We start from the raw sequence: 23,481 nt of genomic DNA on the forward strand, positions 1-23,481 counted from the left end.
AAAGCAAAAGAATCACGGTGGACGAAATCATCACCAGAAATTAAATAATTTAAATGTTAACCATCAGCTAGTCATTAGTGTGGTGCAAAATTGGTTACAGATACAATCGAAAAACATTTTTTTCCCCTACAATCAAAAAACTAATGAAACCTTGGGCAAGTGCGTTGAAGTACAGGGAGATTATGTAGAAAAATAATGTATGTTTCAGTTTTCTATAATTAGAATACGTGTACCTCTTCTCAAGTCCCTTTACTTTTTGACTTCTCCTCGTACAATATTTCTTAAGCATGGTGCGACTAACCGATGTGCTACCTCGAAAAGTAATGATGAAGCTTAAGTGATGTATTAGTTCCTCCAGCTATTGCAATTGAACCGTGTGACTCTATCGCTATAAACTGGAATCAAAGCGTTGAGACATCTTTAATTATTTTAAATGAAAAGTCTAACTATCAAATTTCATGTCTCAAACCTTCAAATATTCTCACATTTGGACATTTTAAGATAATAATGGCCAACCCTCTTTCCTTCCTTGCCCTTCGAATGTCCAAAAATCCTTCCTTAGTGGAATTTAAATCACAAATCCCATGCACTGTTCAAATTTTAACTTTATAGCTTAAGCGGTTTGGGCTGAACGTTGATCAATCATTCAGTCAGTGAGGACTTTTTTCTACAAAACGAAGAGAGTGGACATTGAACTTTTATTTACTTTATTTGGTACACTTCTATCAAGACATTGTTTAATTTCTTGCAATGTTGTCTTTAGCATAGCGCCATCAAGGTTGTAGTGGCAACGGCAAAATCATTTATTGCTTCAGACCATTAATGTAGCGTATCTTCGTTCAACACAAGATATCTTTAACATAGTCCCATAGAAGAAAGTGCAGGGAAGTGGTATCTGGTCAACGAGGTGACCGGAGTCGTAGAATAATGAACCTATGATTCGATTACACATGATCCCGCCCCACAACTCACCTTAGGAATACACAACTTCTGTATTTCTGCGAAGTTGCTTCCTCAAATAGGATTTTTCTGAGCTCCAGATTCTTAACTTATGTGTGTTCAGTTTCTCTGAACCATGGTAAACTCTCACAGATAGCAGCAATACTTAGTATAGCTCCCTTGCAAATCAAAAAGCATAGCAAGGAATTTGAAATCTCCACATACCGGCCATTCATGCTTATTGTAAATAACAAAGTTTAGAACGAATTTCAACATGGTATAACTTTCTTTCGCTAAGGCAGCATATGCGATAGGGATGAATGGCCGTTCATTATTATTGTGTAAAAATATTGCCTTTAGGCTTGTTTTTGAGCCACTTATAAAAAGTCGCCACTCGTCCGGTTTGTATGTAATGTTCAGGTCTTCCAACAAACCGTTAATGTCACTGCAGAATAATGTCGCCCTCAGTACTGAAATGATCCTCAAGTTTTTTATGACGCCCCTGAAGCACAGACAGATGTACTGTGTCAGCGAGGAGATTCCACTGCTGCAGTCGTGAGGCTAAAAGTTCGGCTTTACGCTTTTGAAGATCTAAATTCCTAATCAGATCACTGAGTTTACACTGTGTGATTTTGTGTGGTTCTCTAGATGACGATGTTGGTGTAACTGTAAAGTCAGTTTCACTGGTGGATGATTACACGTTTTTGGCTGTATGTGTCGGTTCAGCATCATCACTATCACTGCTTGATGGTGGGACATGTGGGGGAACAGGAAATGGCAATCCTTCGCCATGAGCCACAGGGGTCAGGGTATTGAATATTCCTCTTCGTCTTGGTATTGACTGCTTTCCTCAAGAAAGACACCATACAAAAGTAGCAATCCGATGGATGTTTTGTGAGTTCTTGTCAAATAGCAGACACGCCAAACTTTATAGAGGCAGTTTTACCATGCATCCAAGCATTCAATGTAGACGAACACGATTGCGGGGCAACACACGTGAAGAACCCACGATTTCTCTTGGTCTCCAACTCCACATTTGAAATACAAGGCTTATCCTTGTTCTACTGCTTTAGTCAATGGTTGCCTTCTAGAGCCACAAATAGCATCTGCACAAATGTAACAAAAGTTACTGGGTTTGTTACAGCAGGTGCGTTTTTTTTAAAGCTTACACGCAGACAATAACACAATTCTTCAATTTCAACACTTCACATACATTCACAACCAATCGCCATGACACTCATTCCAGTAATAAGTGAACTATAGTCCAGAAGGTATAACGTCGTTGGGTTCCCGCGCTCGGACCTGCTCGTCACTGGGGGTGTGGTAAGAGGGTACCCAATCACCACCAGATGTCGCGGGAAGCCAACGATGTTATACCTTGCGGCCGTAACCAACGACAGTTAAAATCACATCTGGTTTTTACATTCGACAATGCTCACGTGACTGGATGGTGCACGCATGAGTCATGGTGTAAAGCAGTGTTGCCAAATTGTACGGGAAGCGTCCACCTCACTCCCTTGTCGCAGAGGAACCGTTGTCACAATGCCTTTGCATGTAGCTCTTATAATATACCATAAGTGTGACTGTGAAACATAAACACCTTATTTACTTGTAACCGTGAGCTAGGAGACAATTTTAACCGTCACATTCGGTTACTTTCGTTTCTGTAAAAAATATTAAAAAAATGAAAATTTGAGAACCAGTGTTATATGGTTATGCGTTCTATACTTGCATATACTTCAAATTATTGCACTGATTTTATGAAAGTTTAACAAATTTATTTATTTCATATAGTTAGAAATAAATTAGTGTGGATTTTGTTTCTATGCTTACTTGTAAAGTTTTCGCCCGGACACAATAACGTAATGTGTTTAATTTTCAGATCATCCATCATATTAAGTAAAATAGTTGTGCGTTGCTCATAATTAGTAGCATGGTGATCCGCTTTCGTCGACTGATTGAAAACAATTAACAATGTTGAAATAATAAAGTATTGCTGAGTTGTAGTAGTCATGGTGATACAAATACCCTCAGATTGAGCAATCCATGAGAGTTTTTCGTTGCAACAATTAGTAAAGAACAACACACACACCTGCAAAGAAAACGCCTCTTATGTATTAACATTGAAAAACTGGATACATAGCAAAATATTTTTTTAGAAAACTAGGTTCATATGATAAAATAAATATTAAGTGATATATAATTATGTTTAACATATTTATATTTAACATATATAAATACCTACTGACATACGTAAGTTTCAGAGATGGCGTGGGTCAATGAAAACTTGACCCATGGCCCAGTGACTCACTCTGATCTACCATGACATATTCTGGTCGACCACCCCCCATGACCCAGGAAGATCCACCAAAATCCATTGTCATCAACTCTGACCCATGATCCACGTTCTCCTCTTAATTGAATAAAGAGTTTACACTTGTAATAAAACAAAGCTGTGAAATTATCACTAATCGGAGTTTGAATTTCTACGGTCAATCATTCAAGCAACGATCTGTTACAATATTAGTGGATCTGACCTTTACGATATAAAATGGTAACGTCTTTGTTATGGGCCACTTACTATGAATTTCAATTTAATTAACATATATAATTATTTTATTGTTGAATGACAGATACCTTTAAGAGGAAAATAGTTTGAAATTTGAGTTTCAAATCAAGGTAAAGTAGGTCAAGTATAGGGAAAAAATCTATAAAATTCGATGTAACTCGAAAGCCAAGTAGTAAATTCTATTGCTATTATTACGATTACAAATATCAATATGCGAAAGTGCCTGAAGTTTTCTTCCTCACTTAGATATACTCACCTTAGGTAAGTAAGTAGAAACAAATGAGAAAGGAAGAAAGATGAATGTCTTGAAGACAAGTTCACCAATGTTCAGAAGTTACTGTCTATAATGCACTGAGCAGAGTGGGTAAGTTGTCATAGTGTGTCGGTGGGTCAGAGTGGGTCACGTTATGTTGACTCACTCACAAATCTTGATTCATTTGACTCATGATCCACTGACACACTACATCTATGGTATGTTTAACCAATGTTTTTTTGCAATTAAATTATATTGATGGAGGAAAGGAGGCACATGAATCTACCCTTGGTGCTAAGTTCAAATCATCATTTCTGTACCGATAAAAGGAATATTTAGAAAAAAATAAGGTAACGAGATATATATATTATGAAGCGGAAGTATGAATCGGAAGCGATGTTAACAAAATTTTTAATTAAAATATACAATAAGAACATATCTAATAAAATACTTTGTACTAATCAATCTCCATGGAATGAAGTACAGCTCTACTTTCTTCCTTGGCATCATCTACTAAATCTTCGGCGTCATCACTGTCACTTTCAACTGATCTTCTGTTATCCGCATTCTCAGGAAGCGTGATGCAGAGGAATGTGTCCCTGCATCCGATCGATCGAGAATGTGAACTGGCTAGGTCGTGTTTATAAAACATTTCGGGCTCTGGGTCCAAAGTTTGAGCATCTAATCACAGTAGGGGGTTTCTATGCACACAGTGTTATGCATCAATTGACGAAGCGCCAAAACATGATTCTGTAATATTGAATGAAACACAAACATGTTACTATTACAATCTAGTTCTTGGCGCTTGGTCTAATAGCTTTTCCTGAGCGTTTAAGCAAATAGTTGGATTTCAAACATTTTTTTTTTACATTATTTACATTGGCTCCTACACACTGATGTTGAAATCTCAAAAATCGAAAAAATGGTGCTTGGTCAATTGATGCATAACACCGTCCAATATTTAACCTTAGAATCAACGGAAAGAAAAAAATAAATAATGAATGGACCAAACGAAATGAATCCTCTACGCATTACCTCTAAGGTTGGCAATGAGCTCACAATGTAGATCAACATGTTCATAAACTTCTTGAAATTTTAACTCTAATCTGGATCTAGCCTAAGAATATAAAGATGATTTTTATTTCAAGCACGAAAATATTCTCACTGTTCACCCAAGTCATGTATTCTTCTTATGTAACAATTGTAAAGTGACCATTGAATTTGAGTTTTTTAAAGGAAAATTTTGGCCTCCCCTCTCTTTTTTATATATATGCATATCCATATATTTAAAAGGTTTTGAAGAAATTTTAAAAATCACCTCACATTGACATCTTACATTTTATTTTCTGAGTTAATCCGTACTTTACAGGAAGTCAGAAATGCAAATATAAAATTTAATAATTAAGTTGCTCAGAGGAGTAATACTATAATAAATGTGGTACAAAAATTAAAAAAAAAGAAGAAGATAGAAAAATATCAATAATCTTTCACATTATTTTGTTTTTCATACTTTTTAACTTTATCTATGTAAGCTCTATGGTTTTTGTTTATATCTTCTTCCTTTGTAATTGCAATAATTAATTTCAAGTTTATTGCAAGAGCTGGTATCTCTATTTAGGACAAAGGGCAAAAACATGGATTTTCAAACCTACTTTTCGTTTGTTCCACTTGTGTGTATCACGGTACACCTTGTATTGATTCGTATTTTGGTAAGTTATACATTTGTCTTCGTTTGTTACGAGTTTTTATTTTGGGTGAACTATACAATGCACGCTCCAGTTGGTATCCTTAAGCAGACATGAAAAATTATACTCGATTAATTTTAAAGAAATGAGTCCAAACTCCCTAATCCTAAGATAACCGATTCTATCCCCACGCTACTCTACTCTACACAACTCTACTCTACTATATCCTTTTAAAGCTTTAATACTTATAGATGCATAGTTGGAGCATGTATTGTAAGTTTACCCTTATTTTCTTAGAAAAGTTTATACAGGGTGGACCATATATTTTGATACGCCATATAATTTTTAAAATAATAAACAAACAATGCTGAAATTTTGGGCATTTATTCCGAAGTTGGGCGTCCGCTTTCGCCACGTTTTTTCGCTGTTATCTCCTTTCCACATTTCCTGCAATTTGTTATTAGGTTCATTAATCCGTGCTCTTCACAAACTTTTAAAAGATTTTGCTCGTTATCAACGTATTGCAACGTAATGTTAAAACTCTTAGTTCATTGCCCTTGTACATTCGCCATGTTGATAACATAAATGCTCGTTATTTTCCCACAATGCAACTGTTCGGTTACCTTGCGCCAAGTAGTTCCCTCCTCTCGCCATATAGTCCTTTGCTTATAACCGCTTATATATAACAAATAAACAGATTTTTCGAGACCCTTATATATTATCAAGCACACAAACGATCAAATTATCCATATCTTTCCTGTAAATTTTAAAAATTTTGCTCGAAACGGACGCCCAACTTTGGAACTTAACCCAAATTTTGTACCATGCAAATATTGACAGGGCGATTTTTTTTTTACATAGTATGTAATACAACCACGTTAACAGTATTGCCAACCAAACATGAAGTTATATTATTTTCAAATAGCATTTTGTCAGTTTGTTGCGTACTTCAAATCTACATGATAAACAAAAGTTTACAATATCAGGTTTATTGTTCAGTGTTGCAAACTAAGAATGCCACGTTATCACAAATACTCAAATTTTAATGGTCTCGACAGCAGTAACAACGTAAGTTAGACGGACGGGACAATTTACATCTCACGTACTCAATTTCTAATACTATGATCATATAATGACGGATTTCGAATGAATAGGGACAACGATACAAGTGACTGAAAATTTTACTTTTTTTCAGAAGCCTTTATTTCGAAAAACTGCAGAAATAAGTACCTCATCCAATTCCATAGAAGACTTTCAATACATGTAAAGATCATAATGCTATTTATAACTTGATATATCAAACCGTTTTGGAGATATGATAAATATAGTACGTTTGCAACACTGTTTAAAATTAAGTAATTCCGAGAACTTGTTGAAACTATCTACTAAAAATATTGTTGTAATATCATAGAAGCAAAGTAAATCAAAAATTGTTTTCAAAATTTCCAACAAATACCATTTTTAGCAATATATCAAATTTTGCCATTTTTTAAATATAATTAGGGATGCGCACGAGACAAGATTTGTAGCTGTCTCGTCTCGAAAATGTGCTGTAAAAATGATGTCTCGACTCTATTTCTCTATTGGAAGAGCCGTGTCTCGACTCGAATTTTGTCAGGAAAATCTTGTCTCGACTCGTCTCGTGCGCATCCCTAAATATAATCGGGATCGTTTAAAATATCAAATTTATGTAAGAGGCATTATGTCTATTGAGAAATATATATAAGGGTGGCAACCAGTTATATGGGAAAATTTCAAAATTTATTTTTAACAGATTCTCATCCCCCAAATTTATTCCTTTTGGTTACTTAAGAATGCGTGCAAAATTTCATGTAAGTATTTTAATATTTAAAGGTCGCTCAATGCGCTCAAACTTATAGCTACGTTTACGTTACTTAAGCATTACATGCGAAACTCAGCGTGTCTTAACCGGGAAGAGCCCAACTCTTTCTCTTTGAGAAACAGTTTTCACACTTTTAGTATATGACCTGCGGATGTATGCACAACGTATTTTAAAGTTTGGGGATGATATGTTTAGAGGTCTCACATATAGTGTGCGTGACGAGTATATTACATTGGGCGCTTGGGATATCATTTGACTTTCTCATTTTACCTGACATTTTCTTCTCAAATCTAGCACCTATTACAATTATTTGACATTTGAAAACCAGATACAATGTGAAATACTCTTTAGAAATCATGAATACACTTTGTGGAAGTAATTCTATTAAGTTCCCGGTCGCTATATTTCTGTTCTTTCCAAGGAGAACTCGCTGATGGACGCTATCTCTTAGATAAGATTATTTTGTAGTAATAAATTTTGGAGAGAATCGACGGAAATTGCGTACGAAACGGATCCTGTATCCCGAAGGCTGTCCGTAACAAAAAAAAAAAAAAAGCCAAAGTTATGTCGACCAGCCAATCATTACTCCAGAGCTGTTTTCAGCACTGGATAGTGCAAAAACCAGCAACAGAAATGCCACTCGTGTTCTAGCTGCTGCAGCGGGAGCTTTGGGTCACAGCTCACGAGAAATCTGAGTTAAGGAATCTATTAGAAGAGGGAAAATTTGCGCAGAAAGAACCGCAAGGAAATCACTACTAAAATTTGTTCGTCTTTTCCATCTGGTAGTCCACTTACAATGCATTGGGATTAGAAGTTGTTACTTGCTCTCAAGAGAAGCATCTTTTGTTGTTATGCTAAATTTTTATCAATCTCCTTGGACAAACCATTGCAACAGCCAAAAGCGATCATTATGTAACCTTTTAGAAATAAGAGCTGCTTTCAAGATGCTTATTTTGTACTTTCTGTTTAACTTGACAAAACTACTTTTGGTTGTATACAAATCCATTTGCAGAATAGTTATGGTAAGAGCATGGAGCCAATTCTCCTACGCCAGGGAAACCGAGTTAGACATTTAGTTGGTGGACGCGGGTGGTGGCGTTGGAAATATCCGGTTTCCCTGAGCATAGCAGTAATGTCAGAAATCGAGCCCAGGCCCGGAGGCCCCAGAAATGGCCAGGTTTTGGGCTCGAGTTTCTTCTATTCGACTATTAAACATGGAGTTCTTGGACGCGGGCGATGGCGTTGGAAAGGTCAGTACAGTGTAACCTCAGAAATCAGACCCTGGCCTCGAAGCCTCAGAAATGGGATCTAGAAGTTTTGAGCCCAGGTCCCTTCTATTCCTCATTTAAACATAGAGTTGTTGGACACGGGTGTGGCATTGGAAAGGTCCTAGACTTCTGAGTACAGTGTAACATCAGAAATCGGGCCCTGGTCTCAAAGCTTCAGAAGTGAGATTTCGAAATTTTGGATTCGGGTCAATTCTATTTGCCTTAAGTGGAGTTGTTGGACGAGAATGCTAAAGTAGGAAAGATCTGGGTCTTCTGAGCACTGCGGTGATGTCAGAAACCGGGGATTGGGCACTGAAGGCTCAGAAATGGGGTCCCGAAGTCTTTGGCTCGGGTTCATTTTATTTGCCTATTAAACATGGAGTTGTAGGATGAAAGTGGTGGCGTTGGAAGTCTTTGTCCCTTGAACACAATGTTGATGAGAATTGGTTCTGGGCTCCCATTTTTTTTTTTATTTGTGTCGTAAACCTTTTGTCTAATTTGATCTCAATACCTGATTGTACAAGATAAAACCATATTAATAGATGAATTGATGGTTTTATCTCTCGCGATCAAGTATTGAGATTGAGCCATTGCAAAGGTTTACAACACAACCCAAACTTCGGGACCCGAACCTGATTTCTGACATCACCGCACTGCTCAAGGGACCAAAACCTTTCCAACGCCATCACCTGCGTCCAAACACACATTGTTTAATAGCCGAATGTAAGAGACCCGAAAGCAATATTTCGGGACCTCATTTCCGGGACCTTGAATCCAGGTCCCGATTTCTGACATTACCTCTGACAGACGACCTGAACCTTTCTAACGCCATCACCCTCGTATAACAATTCATGTTTAATAGGCGTATAGAAAGGGCTCATGCCCAAAACATCGGGACCCCATTTCTGGGGCCTCATGGTGGAGGCTCGGTTCCTGACCACCACTCTGCTGAGTGAAACCGGATCTTTCCAACGTCACCATCTGCATGCAACAACTCCATGCTTAAACGAGAAATAGAGTGGACTAGAGCCCAACATTTCGGAACCTTATTTCTGGGGCTTCGAGACCAGGGCCCAATTTCTGACATTACCACTTTCATTAATCGACCCCGACCTTTCAAACGCCAACACCCTAGTACAACACCATGTTAAGTTGGCAAATAAACGGGACCCGAACCCAAAATTTTTGGGACCTCATTGGTCCCGGAGCTTTCCAACCCACAATCTGTGTCCAATAACTCTATGCTTAAAAGAAAAATAGAATGAAGCCGAGCTCAAAATTTCGGGACATCATTTTTGGTCCTTTGAGACAATTTCTGACATTACCACTATGCTCAGACGACCCGAACCTTTCCAACTTCACCACCCACGTACAAATCCATGTTTAATAGGCGTATAAAAAGAACCCGTGCCCAAAACTTTGGGACTCCATTTTTCTGGAGCCTCATGGCTGAGGCCCGGTTTCTGATATCAGCACTGTGCTCATGAGACCCGGACTTTTCCAACGCCACCATCTGCATTCGCTAACTCCATGTCTAACTCGGCTTCAGAATTGTAGGAGGATTTTAATTGAATTTTCTCCAGGCTCTTTACAACTATTTACAACGTTTCAAACTAGCCATAAGTAATGAAATTTCAATACATTAGAAACTATGTTCTTTTAAAATGTTCAAAATGGGTGACATCATTGATTTCCAGTAATAATTATAAACTTTCGTATTTTTATTCTCTATTTGAATAGTATTTTAATTTAATCTTTTACGGTAAAAAATATTTTTGTGAAATGTAACGGAATACGTTCGGATATATAATGTGTGTATGTTTTGTATGTATGTAGATAGGTAAAAATATCACAACTAGATACATATGCAGAAAAAATATTTATGGAGAAATGATTCTAATAAAACATTCAAATTGGAAGCAGTTCGTATGTCAATTGAATTTTTAAAAATCATTGGTAGTGATCAGTCTTTGGAAAAGACAAAATAGTTAGGTAAGTTCTGACCTCTTAAGCCCCTATTTTACAACTTCTTCAAGTTCGAAAATTTTATTATTCTTGTTTACTTTCACTTTTAATATTCCTGTGCAAACAGCAGCTTGCATGTTGTCTTTACTCTACTTTTCATACCTTCATTCTCACCATCGTGATTAACCCGATTGGGTAGAAAGGCGTAATTAACTAAGCAAATTCATCACCATAAAACAGAGTTCAGAATTTGACCGTTTGACTTTGAAAATGCTCCTGCGTAATCTATAAGACATTACTCGGCACATCGTTATTAATAAATTATATATAATAACTTTCTATAATAAGTAAAAAACTTGTGACTGTTATTGAAACGTTTGAGTTGCGAGCGGAGCGAGCAAGAAAATTTTTAACAAATCCATTTCTTTGCTAACCGACAATATCGATTTAATAGGGCGCCAGAACTTTTACGGGGCGCCGCGTCGTTTATTCATTTTCAACACTTTTCCTTTCTTCTTGCTCGTTCGGCGCCCCCTTGCTATCAGCGCCCGGGGCAAGCGCCCCGCTGGCCCCCGTCTAGCTACGGCTCTGCCACGGGGTCACAAAATGGAGCTTATACCCTGCTGGAACAGAAAATGCAGAAGGGTCTGATCAGGGTCCCTTGCTGGCATTACACAATGGAACTAATTGTGGCGAGAGTGTTCGACATGGTTTTTGGTGGTTCAGTGGGTCCACACATAAAACTCTTTGAACGTTTCTCTTAGGCATGGAACTCAATTGACAAACTGAAGTTCGACACCGGAATCCAGGACGAAGTTGTCGCAGAGGTTTTGACCCCAGTATCTTTCTTCAAGCACAACTGACGCACCGTCAACCCAGAGATGATTACAGAGAACTTTAACAACTTGCTCACATATTTCTTGGCGAAGTTCTTCCAGGAGGTATCACATTCTACGTTTCTGGAGCCTACCATTGTGCACGATAAATGGTGATTGCCTAAAGATATATCTTTTCCGATCATAGTTTCACCTTACATCTCGTGAGCTGAACAGGCTTCGGGACTTCAACATATTTCACGTCGCAGTGTATTTGAAGGCATAGTATTCTTATCCTCTTCCGCTTTCAGCTACAAGGAATGACCTGAATCTCTTAAGGCACATTAAATCCTACAAGAATATTATTGCAAAAATTACAGAAACAGCAATGCACAGTTTATCACGACACCTGTGGTATTTGAGCGAGCCACTTACTGGTCTCAGTTTCTTTGATCCTGAAGTTCAAGCAGCAATAAAGAAAGACATGGTCACCGTGTTATTTAGAAAGGGAAGTAAAGAAGAACTCATGCGCTTGAGATATGAGAAGACCATGAAGATAAAACCCTTAGTGACTTCGTTTCCAGGAACACCAGAAATCTGTTTGAAGCACTGGATATCTCTACGTATTTCTTTTATTAGAAAATCCTGAAACATGGGAAGCGAACGATACTTTCCTTCTGGCTCGAGAGCGTGTGAAAGCTCTGCATGTTGTAAATGATCTGGCAGAACGACAAATTGCATTGATTCAAAACTTCAGTAGAAAACTGACCAATCAGGAAGATCAGGTCCAATTTCTTCTCCAAGTTGTAGAACAGCACAAAAAGAATTTTCCTCACCCCAAGTAAATTTATTCCCAATCAAAGTTTTTTTTTTTAATTGTTGTGTTGAATATACTTTCGTAAACTTAAATCCTGAAAAAAAAAATATGTTTCGTAAAACATAAATTATACTAAAAAATGTTTCCAAGCGTATTTTTGAATTTCATAGTATTTATATGTGAATTTTCATATATTAGTGGTTTTGAGCGAATTTATTGAAGCGTTGAGCGACCACTAAATATTGTGTAATTGTTTCAAAATTTTTGTGGTAAACATTTGAGATGAAAAGAAATAAAATTTGACCCTGAGCCCATTAAAAATGCAAAAGTGAATTTTCGTTGCCACCCTATGACGATGTCCATACTTATCTAGACCCTTTTTCAATAAAAGTCCTTTGAAAAAAATCCAATTTTTAATTCCTTCTAACTTTGTTTCTAATTGTTCGAAGTACGTAATATGACTACCGTAGTATTCGACATTAAGGTACTTTGGATATTGTAATGTACGATGTGCTAGTGTTTGTAAATAATGTCACCTGCTCCTGTTAGTAAACATCAACCATATGTATTTACGTTGGAGTACTACATCTCACATGGGATTACTACAAGAAGTAGATGACGAACCACCAGCACCATATGGCAACATGGGAGCAGCAGCGCCACCACCACCTGTAGCACCAATATATTGGAAAACATTCCGTGGATAGGCACCAGTATTGTCACACTTGGTACAATTGTACCAAATTCAGCCCTTTTTGTCATTCATCTGCCCGTTGGTACCACGCTGGCATTTTCAGCCTCTTTTGTGAAAAAGTTGGTACAATTCTACCCAATTCAGCACCATTTAACAAATACTTGTCACATTTTCTAATGTGAGTAAGACTTTTCCTGCATTTCGCGTTACTTGTTCTGTGTGTTGGACTCTTAAAAAATGCTGTTGAACTTGCATCCTTTGGCGTTGCACCGCTTAACACTTAGGAAGTTTGTGTGGAAAATTCCTAATTCGAACAATACTGGGATACAAATGACGCTAGGTGGGCGCATGCGCGCCACGCATGAAGGAGACGAGAAGGAAGCAGTGTGGTGGAAATATCTTCAAATCCTTAAAACAAATAAAACCACACAAACACATTGAATCAAATGTTGAATATCCTGAAGAAGACCAGTGTATGCTCAAGAAAATCTATAATTTGTGTCATAGCAAAGATTCTACACCGAAAGATAATAGCACGAAAAATACATTGACATAATTGCTGGCTTAGAGGACTAAGTTGTTTATTAGTGACGCCATGTTGACGAATATAAAGATATCCAAACATTTCTGCCTTCATAGATCTATATCGACACGTTGATTTGTGCTCTTAGAAGAGAGGGGTTGTTCTAGAACATTACCTCTTTCAGTTTCGTGTTATAGAACCGTGTATTACACTGGTATAAAATTCAGCCCTTTTTGTTTCAATTTGGTACTATTTTTCAGCCCACTTCAGAGCTAGGACTGTGGCAACACTGATAGGCACCAGTCTTCGATTGGTCTCCCCCTTCTCTTGCTTACCTGGAGCACTAGGAGTAACCCAACCACAAAGCCTCTAATCAGCTGCGGGACTCTTGGCTTCCCTTCTACCTGGCTTAGCTTGCTCGGAGCTCTGTCGGGATCCTAACCTCAGTTGCTTAGTCTGCTTCGGGGCTCTGTGACTTTTTAACCCTGTCACTGCTTGCCTGGAACATTAAGGTTTCCTATGCCACTCTACCTAGCTTGTCCGGAGCTCTGTAAAGATCCCATCTTTGGCCACACGGTCTTGGGCTACCTAATTTCTATCTCATAATAGAAAGAATTGTATTTAAGTTTCTCCGTAAATACTGCTAGTATAAGAAGACTTTTATAATAAACCGGTAGTGGGAGTCGATCTCGGACTCTGATTCGCTCAACCTTAGGGATGCGCTCGAGACGAGTCGAGACTGGATTTTCCTGAGAAAATTCGAGTCGAGACACTGCTCTTCCAATAGAGAAATATGCATTTTCCGAGTCGAGACATCACTTTTACAACACATTTTCGAGACGAGACAGTCACAAATCTTGTCTCGCGCGCATCCCTACTCAACCTAGCTCTACCTATTACCTGCACTAGCAAACTGATTTCAATATACATTGCTCGTCCGTCTCAGTAAGTCATTACTGTTGTAGAAACCTCCGAAATTTCGTTGTTTTTCGATGTTTGTGGCATTGCTCCGAAACACTGCATAATAAGAATGGAATTGTAAGTTTTCGTTTTACATGTAGGTTTGCATTATGAAATAACCTGACGTAGAACTGCTTTATAAAGTAGAACTTAGTGGTAGATTGACAACGCTGTTATCCTGGTTGTACTGCAATTATGTTTCACTGAGGACATTTGCATCAAGATACTGATCTACCCTAATATGGTTTAGTTAAGCTAGAACAATTTAAGGAATAATGTACTTGACTCGAAGGCTTGAAAAATAATTATGTACATAGAATAGAAATATATAATTCAATTACTATTATTATTATCAGTCTTGAATTCAGACTTGTACAAGGGGGGCAGTAAAACTTTAATGGGTACATTTTAAAAAACACTCTCGGATTTGGTCCTGCAAGGCCATTCCAAATCAAGTTTTTCCAAAGAATTTCCGTAGTCCCACCATACCGGAATGCATAAGTACGAAACACAGAAACCATACTTTAAAAGCTAGTGTGGAGAACCCTTACATTACACTTCCATGGGAGAGACTCTCTTTTGCGATTTTTTGAATTCTTCCTTTGCTCCCACCAGTGCAAGAAGACTTGTAAAACAACACGTCTCGAAACCTACGTAATAGATACGTGAAGAATAAGTCAGAAGAATGAAAGATAATTTGAATCTTGTTCGGGGCTGTTTTATTTTGTTTACTAAGTCCTTACTATAGTGCTTCACCTCCCAACCTTTTTATATCAACATTTCATGCCAATCCTAGCTCTCCTTCCTCTCTTCGTGCAATATTTACAAAATGACCAACATATTTTTCTCTAACGTTGTAAAGCGTTTATATGCGTCTGTATCTAATTTCCAAGTTTTTATTTAACTTCTACTTTATACGAGAAAGCAATTTGTCAATTAGAAAAATTAGGTTGGGCAAAAGAAGAAACTAATTTTCTCTTTTCTTTTTTAAAAAAATCTTTGGTTTTAAGACCCTTATTTCCAAAAAATTAAACAAGAAAAAACATATATTCCAATGCATATGTATAGATATTCTAGGGGGGGAATATATATTCTAAGGTAGGCTCAGACCCCTTGAACATGCCTGAAGTCAGCACTACTATTATTCGTGCACATTAAGAAAATGGACGCAGACCAAGAATTAATCGTTATTCTTGCTCTAAATGATACACTGGTGCTTTCTAGACTTTCGTACTCTTCGCGCATAAGAGGATTTTTTTTTAAAACCTTATTTTGAAAATTTTCACATGTGCTCCATTAGTTGCTCATGTGATGTCACATGGGAAACTTACTTAAACTTCTTGTATTAACATATGAACAATCGCACCTTATATGCGTATAACTTCAAGCATTTGTATAAAATTTTCAACACAGTTGAATTTGGGATGTCCAGTTCACATGATGCACAACGCAAGGATTTCCGTGGGCTTTGGGTTAAAGCAACAGAAACAGCTTCCACACGTTCCTCACTAACACTCGGTCTGCCGCTTCTATCACGATCCAAAACACTTCCTGTTGGAATAAACTTGCTATACTATTCCTTTATGCTATTAACATCCAGTGGCTGCTGTCCATACTCTCTCCTTGAATGTTCGTTGAACTGACGGGAGATTTTGTTCATGATACCAACACACACTCCACTTTCTGCTGTGCTGACACCATTTTTAAACAAATGACTGTCGCACTACTGTCAGCTGCAGTAGATGGGAGCACAGGCTGTGGCAAAATCTTGAAGTATCATGCAAGCGACTTTTTCAGACCGCATGCTTCTACACTATAAAAAATCGTTGTGTTATTTCAACGACATACCTGTGTTTTAACACGATTGTGTTAAAATATAACACAAACAGTTAGTTAGAACAACTCACTCTTCATTTGGAGTTATGTGTCAAATGCCGGTAGTTGAAATGACACACAACCTGTGTGTTAAATTAACACAAGTGTAGAATCTTCGGTGTTGTTTTCTGCGTGATTGCCAAATATTTTTGCCATGTAATTATAAAGGCTAACGAATTGAAGCTATAGACAAACACAATAGAAATAAATACTTAATAAATCCAGCTATACGCAAAATTTTAACATGAAAACCGCGCGATGTGTTTTCACTTGTTTTACATAATGTTTTTGAAGAAATATGTCAACAGCGAGAAACAACATCGTATTAGTCTGTCACTTCTACACTGCACTAGAGGTCACCAATCAACACCGGGGACTGTGCTTCAAAAATGGCGGAAAACAAGTAGAATCACGATTAAGAAGCAAACATATTATAAGGATATAGGTAAGGATTTCTTATCATTCTTGAACAATATGTTGGAGAAGATTGTGTTTCGCACCATCAAAAATACTTCACAATAAATGTGGGGAGGGCGACAAAAATTTTTATGAAGATTTTCTATATGAAGTGTTCTGTAGTTTATTAGTCTTATTTTAAAATTAGAATCTTCGATATACGTCCATTTGTATGTAAAATTCTGACCGCCTGTATTGTTTCATACGGAAAGTACGTATAGATGGAGCACTTATAGGGAAACTATTGTGAAACAAGCGTTTTCAGTTATACCTCTGCTGTACTTTTAAGTCTAAAAACTACAAGAATTACGCATGTAACCTACCTTTTTAAGTACGCCACCTACATTTTTTTCTCAGTGTGTAAAAGAAAGAGAAACATCTTTAGTTCATTATGCGTTTTGTTAGCAGGTTTATCCATCCAAGTCAACAATTTCAGATTTTCAAATGACCTGTCTGTCACCTATACTTGTAATAGGTTAGGATTTTTTTCGGTAATAGTATACATGAGAACGTCGTGATCTGCGTTTCTTCTGTGTTCTATTACCACTTCTACATGGAATACCATAAATTTTCTAACTAGTGCAATAGTAAGAAGTATCCATGTACACAAGACATGCGATATGCGTTAAATCCCCCCCCCCTTACACACACATAGTCATAGATAAAGTACAAGGGCACTACACATGCAGATATGAAGTACAGGTACGTTCTGTTTTATTTTTGTATCAGTCGATAAGTAAATCAAAGTCGCTTTGTTACCCCCTTGGTAAGTTCGTAGATACTCAATGAATAATCCCTGAAAGTATGAGCGTCCAGCTCCTTCGGGAACTGACGCGGCTTTACGTATACTATATCCTTTTTTTCTTTCTCCTTTATGTGAGCTGCCAAATACATTTGCTCAATTACTTCAATATAACTTTGAATATTACTGTGCTCCACTTCACTTCATACGCATTCACACGATTAAGATGAGACATGGTTAATTACTGTTCTAACATGTAGAGCTCAGTAACTAGTATTTGCGCCAATTGTAGCGTTAAACACTTAATGTTAGTAGTGCTGTTTTGTATCTACTTATTCAAAAATAAGCAATCAGTATACCACTTTGAAAGCAACTTTTTAATATATATATATATTTGTCAAAATGAAATTAGAAATAATTATAACCTCTGAATAGAGATAATGAAACCACAATCTTAACATATATTAGATTCCGGAAACGTCACATATGAAATATTGAGAGCCTAATTATAATGTTTAGATTCCATTCATTATGTATTTATCGAAAACACCGGAACATCAAAACATACACAGACTATTACCACAGTATACATGATTTAGTTATTAATTTCTAGCACTTGCCGCTATTTTCTATACTTGCTTATAATTTGCGTTATTACACAAATTTAGTAACTGTTTCCATCCCAACAATCACCAGTCAAAATCCGGTGGAAAAGGTCTCTTCGTCTGGAGCATAGCGAGACAAAAGTTTCCTAGAGATGTTATGCTTTTCCTGTTCGAGGGCATCTGTCAACTTGCTGGGAATCCAACGTCCTGAGACCTGACAGATCCGTAGTTAGTCATGAATGATGCTGTGAATGGATTTGGCACATCTTCAGGATGTTTTCTAACTGCTGAGAAGTTTTCCATCACAATTTTCTCAATCTGATTGACTCTTTCTTCATTTCTTTGAACTGTTGCTGATCGTTCAATCTTTAGGTCATCAGTGCTTACCTGACCTTTAAATTCATTTGCCCATTTGCTAACTAATGTCCGGTGGAGAGCAGAGTCGTTATAAATCTTCTGCAGACGTTCGCTTGTTTCAGTGTAAGCAACCGCTTCCAACGTTAAAACTTTTCACTCGCTGTTGCTCCTGCTTCAATTTTTTTTCGTCAACAAGGTTTACTGTTTCAGATAGTTTCAGGTAGATAGAAAACAACCAAAAACTTGTGACTCAAATTTTCCGCAATAACTAATAAGAAATATGCCAGCATGCGTGCAAAATCCTATACTCAGTGAGTTACGGAACGGACCAAATACATTTTGACATACATATTCTTCGTATGTCAGCAGTTATATATATATATATATATATATAAAGTACGGGATAAGAATAAACGACCAAAAACGTCATTAGTTTTAATGTCATTTTTGGTTGTTTATTCTTGTCCCGTACTTTATATCTGATAATAAGGCTGTTCGTATACAAAGTGTTGCTCACTGGACGATCTTATGTGGGGACAATTTGCCTTGTTACTGATTTGACCTTAAACGTCCAACTAATAGAAGTATTATTAAGAGAGGGCCAGAGTGGCTCAGTACTAGAACAACCAGCTCTGAGGCGAGAAGTCTGTTGTTCAAAGCCAGGCTAAGTGAGTTTTTTAGAAGACAACACTATGTGTCTTGGGTTTTCTTGAGAATCTCTCGTTTCCTTCTACATTTTCATGCTACTAATTCTTCATAATCTTTGATTTTAATTAATTGTTCGTATACTTTACCCTAAAGAGCATAAACTTTAGCCGTTAAATACAGGGTGTTTTTAAAAGAATGACCTAATTTTAAAAGTCCACATGTATTGATAAAATCATATTTTAAAAACAGGATAAATTTCAAAATACTCACAAAATGTTCAAGTTTTAGCTATGCTATTACAAATACACTATGTGTCTACCACCAACAGCACGAACAACATCTTGGAGATAGCAAATTCGTCATAAACTTTACACAAAGTTGAGTTGAGTTGATTGTAGTTTAGCGTCCCTTTCAGCAGCGAGGCTATATGAGACGTGGACCTACTGATTAACGTGGAATCCGAACCACATGAGCTCCCGCCGGGATTTACACAAAGTATCTGCGTTTACGGCAGTCATGGCGTTCACAGCATAATATCTCTTCAAATTGGCGATATCAACGACGAATGTTTTTGAATGTAAGAGGATCAATGCCAAAACGCTGGACCGAAATCACTGACTCAGTCTTTGCAATCTTCAGCACACAAAACGCTTTTCCCATGTTCCACATTTTTACCGTCCAAAATCAGGTCATTCTTTTTGAAACACGGTGTACTTCATTTTATTTTTATTTTTTTATTGTTCGAATAAGAAAACCATCATATACATATTGTCGTTGCGTCTGGAAAAACTACTGAATTCAAAACTGGTAACTTTCCAGAAAAAAAGCAAAAGGGTGGTTTATCATCACTTGCATTATTAATAACCTTAGTAGCAGAGACACCTTGCGAACCGCTAGCTGTAAGATTGAATTGCAAGTCGGCTAAGCTTGCATCCAGCTTGATTGGAAACGGTGTAAGCATACCGCAAGCTGGATTCCAGTAACGAAGTTACATCGGGGCAACCTTGCATTTAGTGTTCCATTAAAGCTTGACGCACGTGTTTTTCAAGTCAATAGCCAATGAACGGCCAGTGATGTTATTACGCTCTGCGAAGGGTCTAAAGCATCGCTTGCAAGTACAACAAAAGGCAGATTGTATGAAAGCATGCCTTTTAAGTGCAAACGTAGAAAGCCAAGCCAAGTACGTGCCAACTGGCCTAAAGTTTTCTTGCTACTAGGGAAGTAACAGATTTGTTCCCTTATTACGAGAAGACTATTAAACATTCACATATAAGAATATAAGAGAAGATGCAACAAGACTTTCTACTCAAATTGTACTATATAACTCATTTTTAAAGGAAAATATCATATAACAGTTTTCTGAGATACAGTGACGGTATGCTATTAAATTCCGTCATATGTAGACCTAATTAAATAAGTTTACAATATAAACATTTTCACATATCCTGTTATATATAATTGACGAAAAGATAGGTATTTCCCCTATCTCGTTAACCACTGCTGGTAAGTGTCATGTGATTTGATAGTGTTATTATTATTTGAAAAAGGAAAGTTCAATCCCACCTTCAGTTGCTTATCTCCTCATTTTAAAGATTGCTCTTAAAGATAAAATGACTGGTAGTATTTATGCATTATCTATAAAATGCTCTGATGGATTACACGCATTTTACAGATAACATTAAAGCAGGTGCGTCAGTTAAAGACCAAAGCGAATATTGTGGCTGTATTTCTTTATTTTGTTTCTTGGAGAAAGAAGTAAATTCCAAAACTCTCTACAACACACATATAATCGGTAGTTAGATTTTGTATGTGGTAATTAGTGTGATGCAATACAGTTATGAAGAGTCACGATAGCAGACTAGAGATATGCAGTATATAAATCAAAGTTATCGTATTAGGTATACTTGTGTGTGCTTTGTTTACTGTGTGTACTGAAAGTAAACGTGTGTGGGCAATAAACATGCCAAAAGACGATCATAGTAAACACGAACAGTTATGGTATCGAATATGTTGGAACCGATTGATCGATTATTGGAATCATTTACTATTGATAGATGAGAGAAATTGGATGTTGCGCAATAAAATGAAGAAAATCATTAAATATTTGCAGCCTCAATTACCTGATGACTTTCTTACCAAGCTAGGTGAATATCGACAGATACTTGTCATTTTAATATTCTGTGTTATGCTGCGTTTATTGTTCTCCGCAACACCACCGGAACACTTCGAAAATAATTTGAAAGAAACAAGTGAACTAATTGATCAAAGGATAAGAACGAACTTTGAGAATAGTGAGCAAAATATTATAATTCAAGATTTGGAGAAGAAAGTGAAGTATATGACCTCTGAGAATGGTAAACAAGAAAACAGAATTCAAAATTTGGAAACAAAAGTTAAGAGTATAACTAGCGAGCAAGAAAACAGAACTAAAGAATTTGAGACAAGGGTTGGAAAGTTGAAACGCGAGTCAGAAGAGCTATCAATGAATATTCATGAATTAGAAAAGAAACGAAATGAATTGGTACAGGCAACAAGTAAAATTGAAAGTACATTACAAGAAGCAGAGTCACAGTTGGAACACACGAGAATTGGTAAAATGCTTTGTAAAATTAGTGACTTTCGTCGATTATTGAAAACAAATGACATTAACAATAACATATGTTGTCCTATATTTTATACTAACAATTATGGGTACCGATTGCAAACATGCTTGCACGTAAATACAAATGAAGGAAAAGTATCTTTGTCTACGAAACTATTGCGAGGCGAATATGATTCGCTTTTAGACTGGCCGTTTCGGGGAACAATAAGTTTCAAACTTTTAGACCAATCTCGTGAAGGAAAAGACGTTGAACAAACAATACAAGGATCAAATCATGAAGCATTTCGATATCCAAGTGGGAATGAAACCAATCCACCCTACATTTTAATGTTTATTTCTGTAACAGATGTTCTAAGAGGTAATTACATATTTAATAATGTGATGTTTATGCAAGTGAGTGTAGAAACATGTACGTACTGTAAATATGTACCATCTCAATGTTGCACCTACATCTTTATACTTATTATTATTCTCGTATTTATCTTTTTTATCGTATGGAAAACTTCGAAGAAAGATGTTGAGGGGAAATCTGTCAAAATCATAAATATTATTAGATACGATAAATAATAGTCTATAGTAGAAAACAAAGGAAGGTTTTATGGGAGTGTGTAGGCCTACTTGATGGCTGGGTTATCCTTCCTGCTCTGTCTTCGTCTCCTTATTAATGGAATTACTATTATTATTAGTAGTAGTAATAGTAGTAATAGTAATAGTAATGTTGGGAGGATATTGTTATTATGTTGTAAACATAAGGTAACTTAAATTATATTCTGGAGTTATGCTTTTGATGGATAAGAAATTTATATTGTAAACAGTTTTCAATGATTTACCGTAAAGTTTGCAGGTGTTTTGGTAAGTTATGTGTGCTTTGCTTGATATTCTACGCTTTTTATATTTGCTTTGGAGATCGAGTAAAGTAGTATGGGCCCCACTTTGCCGAACTTTTTGGCCCCTGGGTCCCTGCCCCAGGATCCATGGTCCCTGGCCCGGGGTCAAGGACCTAGGGGTACATAGGACCACCCCCTAAAATTTGGCAGGGGTACATAGGACCAACCCCCCAGGACCCATGGTCCCTGGCCTGTGTCAATGACCTAGGGGTACTTAGGACCACCCCTCTAGATTTTGGCAGGGGTACATAGGACCACCCCCTTAAATTTTGGAAATTGCCAAATCTAAAAATTTGGTATGGTAGCCTGGGACCATAGTATGTACCTCTATCAGTATTGGGTGTCTATGTCGTTCCCTTTTAGGGGTACAAAATTGCCAAATTTTAGTACAACCACATGTTTGGTTTTTTGGCTCATTTTATTCCCTTGGATGAGGTCCTATTACCTTATATAGTTATATGGGTGTATACAGGTGTTTATTTCCTATTGTAAGACATAGGTACATTTGTGCACCCCTTTAAAATTTGGCAGGAGTGCCTTGGCCCACCCCTTCAATTTTGGAAATTGCCCAATTTAAACATTTTGGTACAATAGTATAGAACCCTAGTATGTATTACTATAAATTTGGGTGGTCCACATCGTTCCCTTTTAGGGGTACAAAATTGCCAAAAATTCAAATTTCGGGGTTTTTTGGCTCATTTTATTCCCTTGGATGAGGTCCTATTACCTTATATAGTTATATGGGTGTATACAGGTGTTTATTTCCTATTGTAAGACATAGGTACATTTGTGCACCCCTTTAAAAATTTGGCAGGAGTGCCTTGGCCCACCCCTTCAATTTTGGAAATTGCCCAATTTAAACATTTTGGTACAATAGTATGTATTACTATAAATTTGGGTGGTCCACATCGTTCCCTTTTAGGGGTACAAAATTGCCAAAAATTCAAATTTCGGGGTTTTTTGGCTCATTTTATTCCC

At 37.0% G+C, this 23,481-nt stretch overlaps 2 protein-coding genes across 3 annotated transcripts in view; one reads left to right on the forward strand and one right to left on the reverse strand.

Annotated features, from left to right (window-relative positions):
* LOC145684543 (glutamate receptor U1-like) overlaps nucleotides 1-4,413 on the reverse strand; it is a 39,476-nt gene extending 35,063 nt beyond the window's left edge. Inside the window, exon 1 of the mRNA XM_081756938.1 lies at nucleotides 4,254-4,413. Coding sequence (XP_081613064.1) covers nucleotides 4,254-4,413 — 160 coding nt within the window. The remainder of the gene's footprint in view (nucleotides 1-4,253) is intronic.
* Nucleotides 1-23,481, forward strand: part of LOC145684629 (uncharacterized) — a 252,013-nt gene that overhangs the window by 122,499 nt on the left and 106,033 nt on the right. The window contains exon 1 of one of the 2 annotated variants that reach the window (XM_081757019.1): nucleotides 5,242-5,470. The exons of the other annotated variant lie outside the window; for it this stretch is intronic. Within the exon in view, the coding sequence (XP_081613145.1) occupies nucleotides 5,396-5,470 (75 nt within the window). The 5' untranslated portion in view covers nucleotides 5,242-5,395. Of the gene's footprint in view, nucleotides 1-5,241; nucleotides 5,471-23,481 lie in introns of those variants that run through there. 2 annotated transcript variants of the gene reach the window in all.

This window comes from Thermobia domestica, chromosome 5 (genome assembly GCF_964235325.1).
Source record: "Thermobia domestica chromosome 5, izTheDome1.hap1.1, whole genome shotgun sequence".
In the NCBI taxonomy this organism is placed as follows: domain Eukaryota; kingdom Metazoa; phylum Arthropoda; class Insecta; order Zygentoma; family Lepismatidae; genus Thermobia; species Thermobia domestica.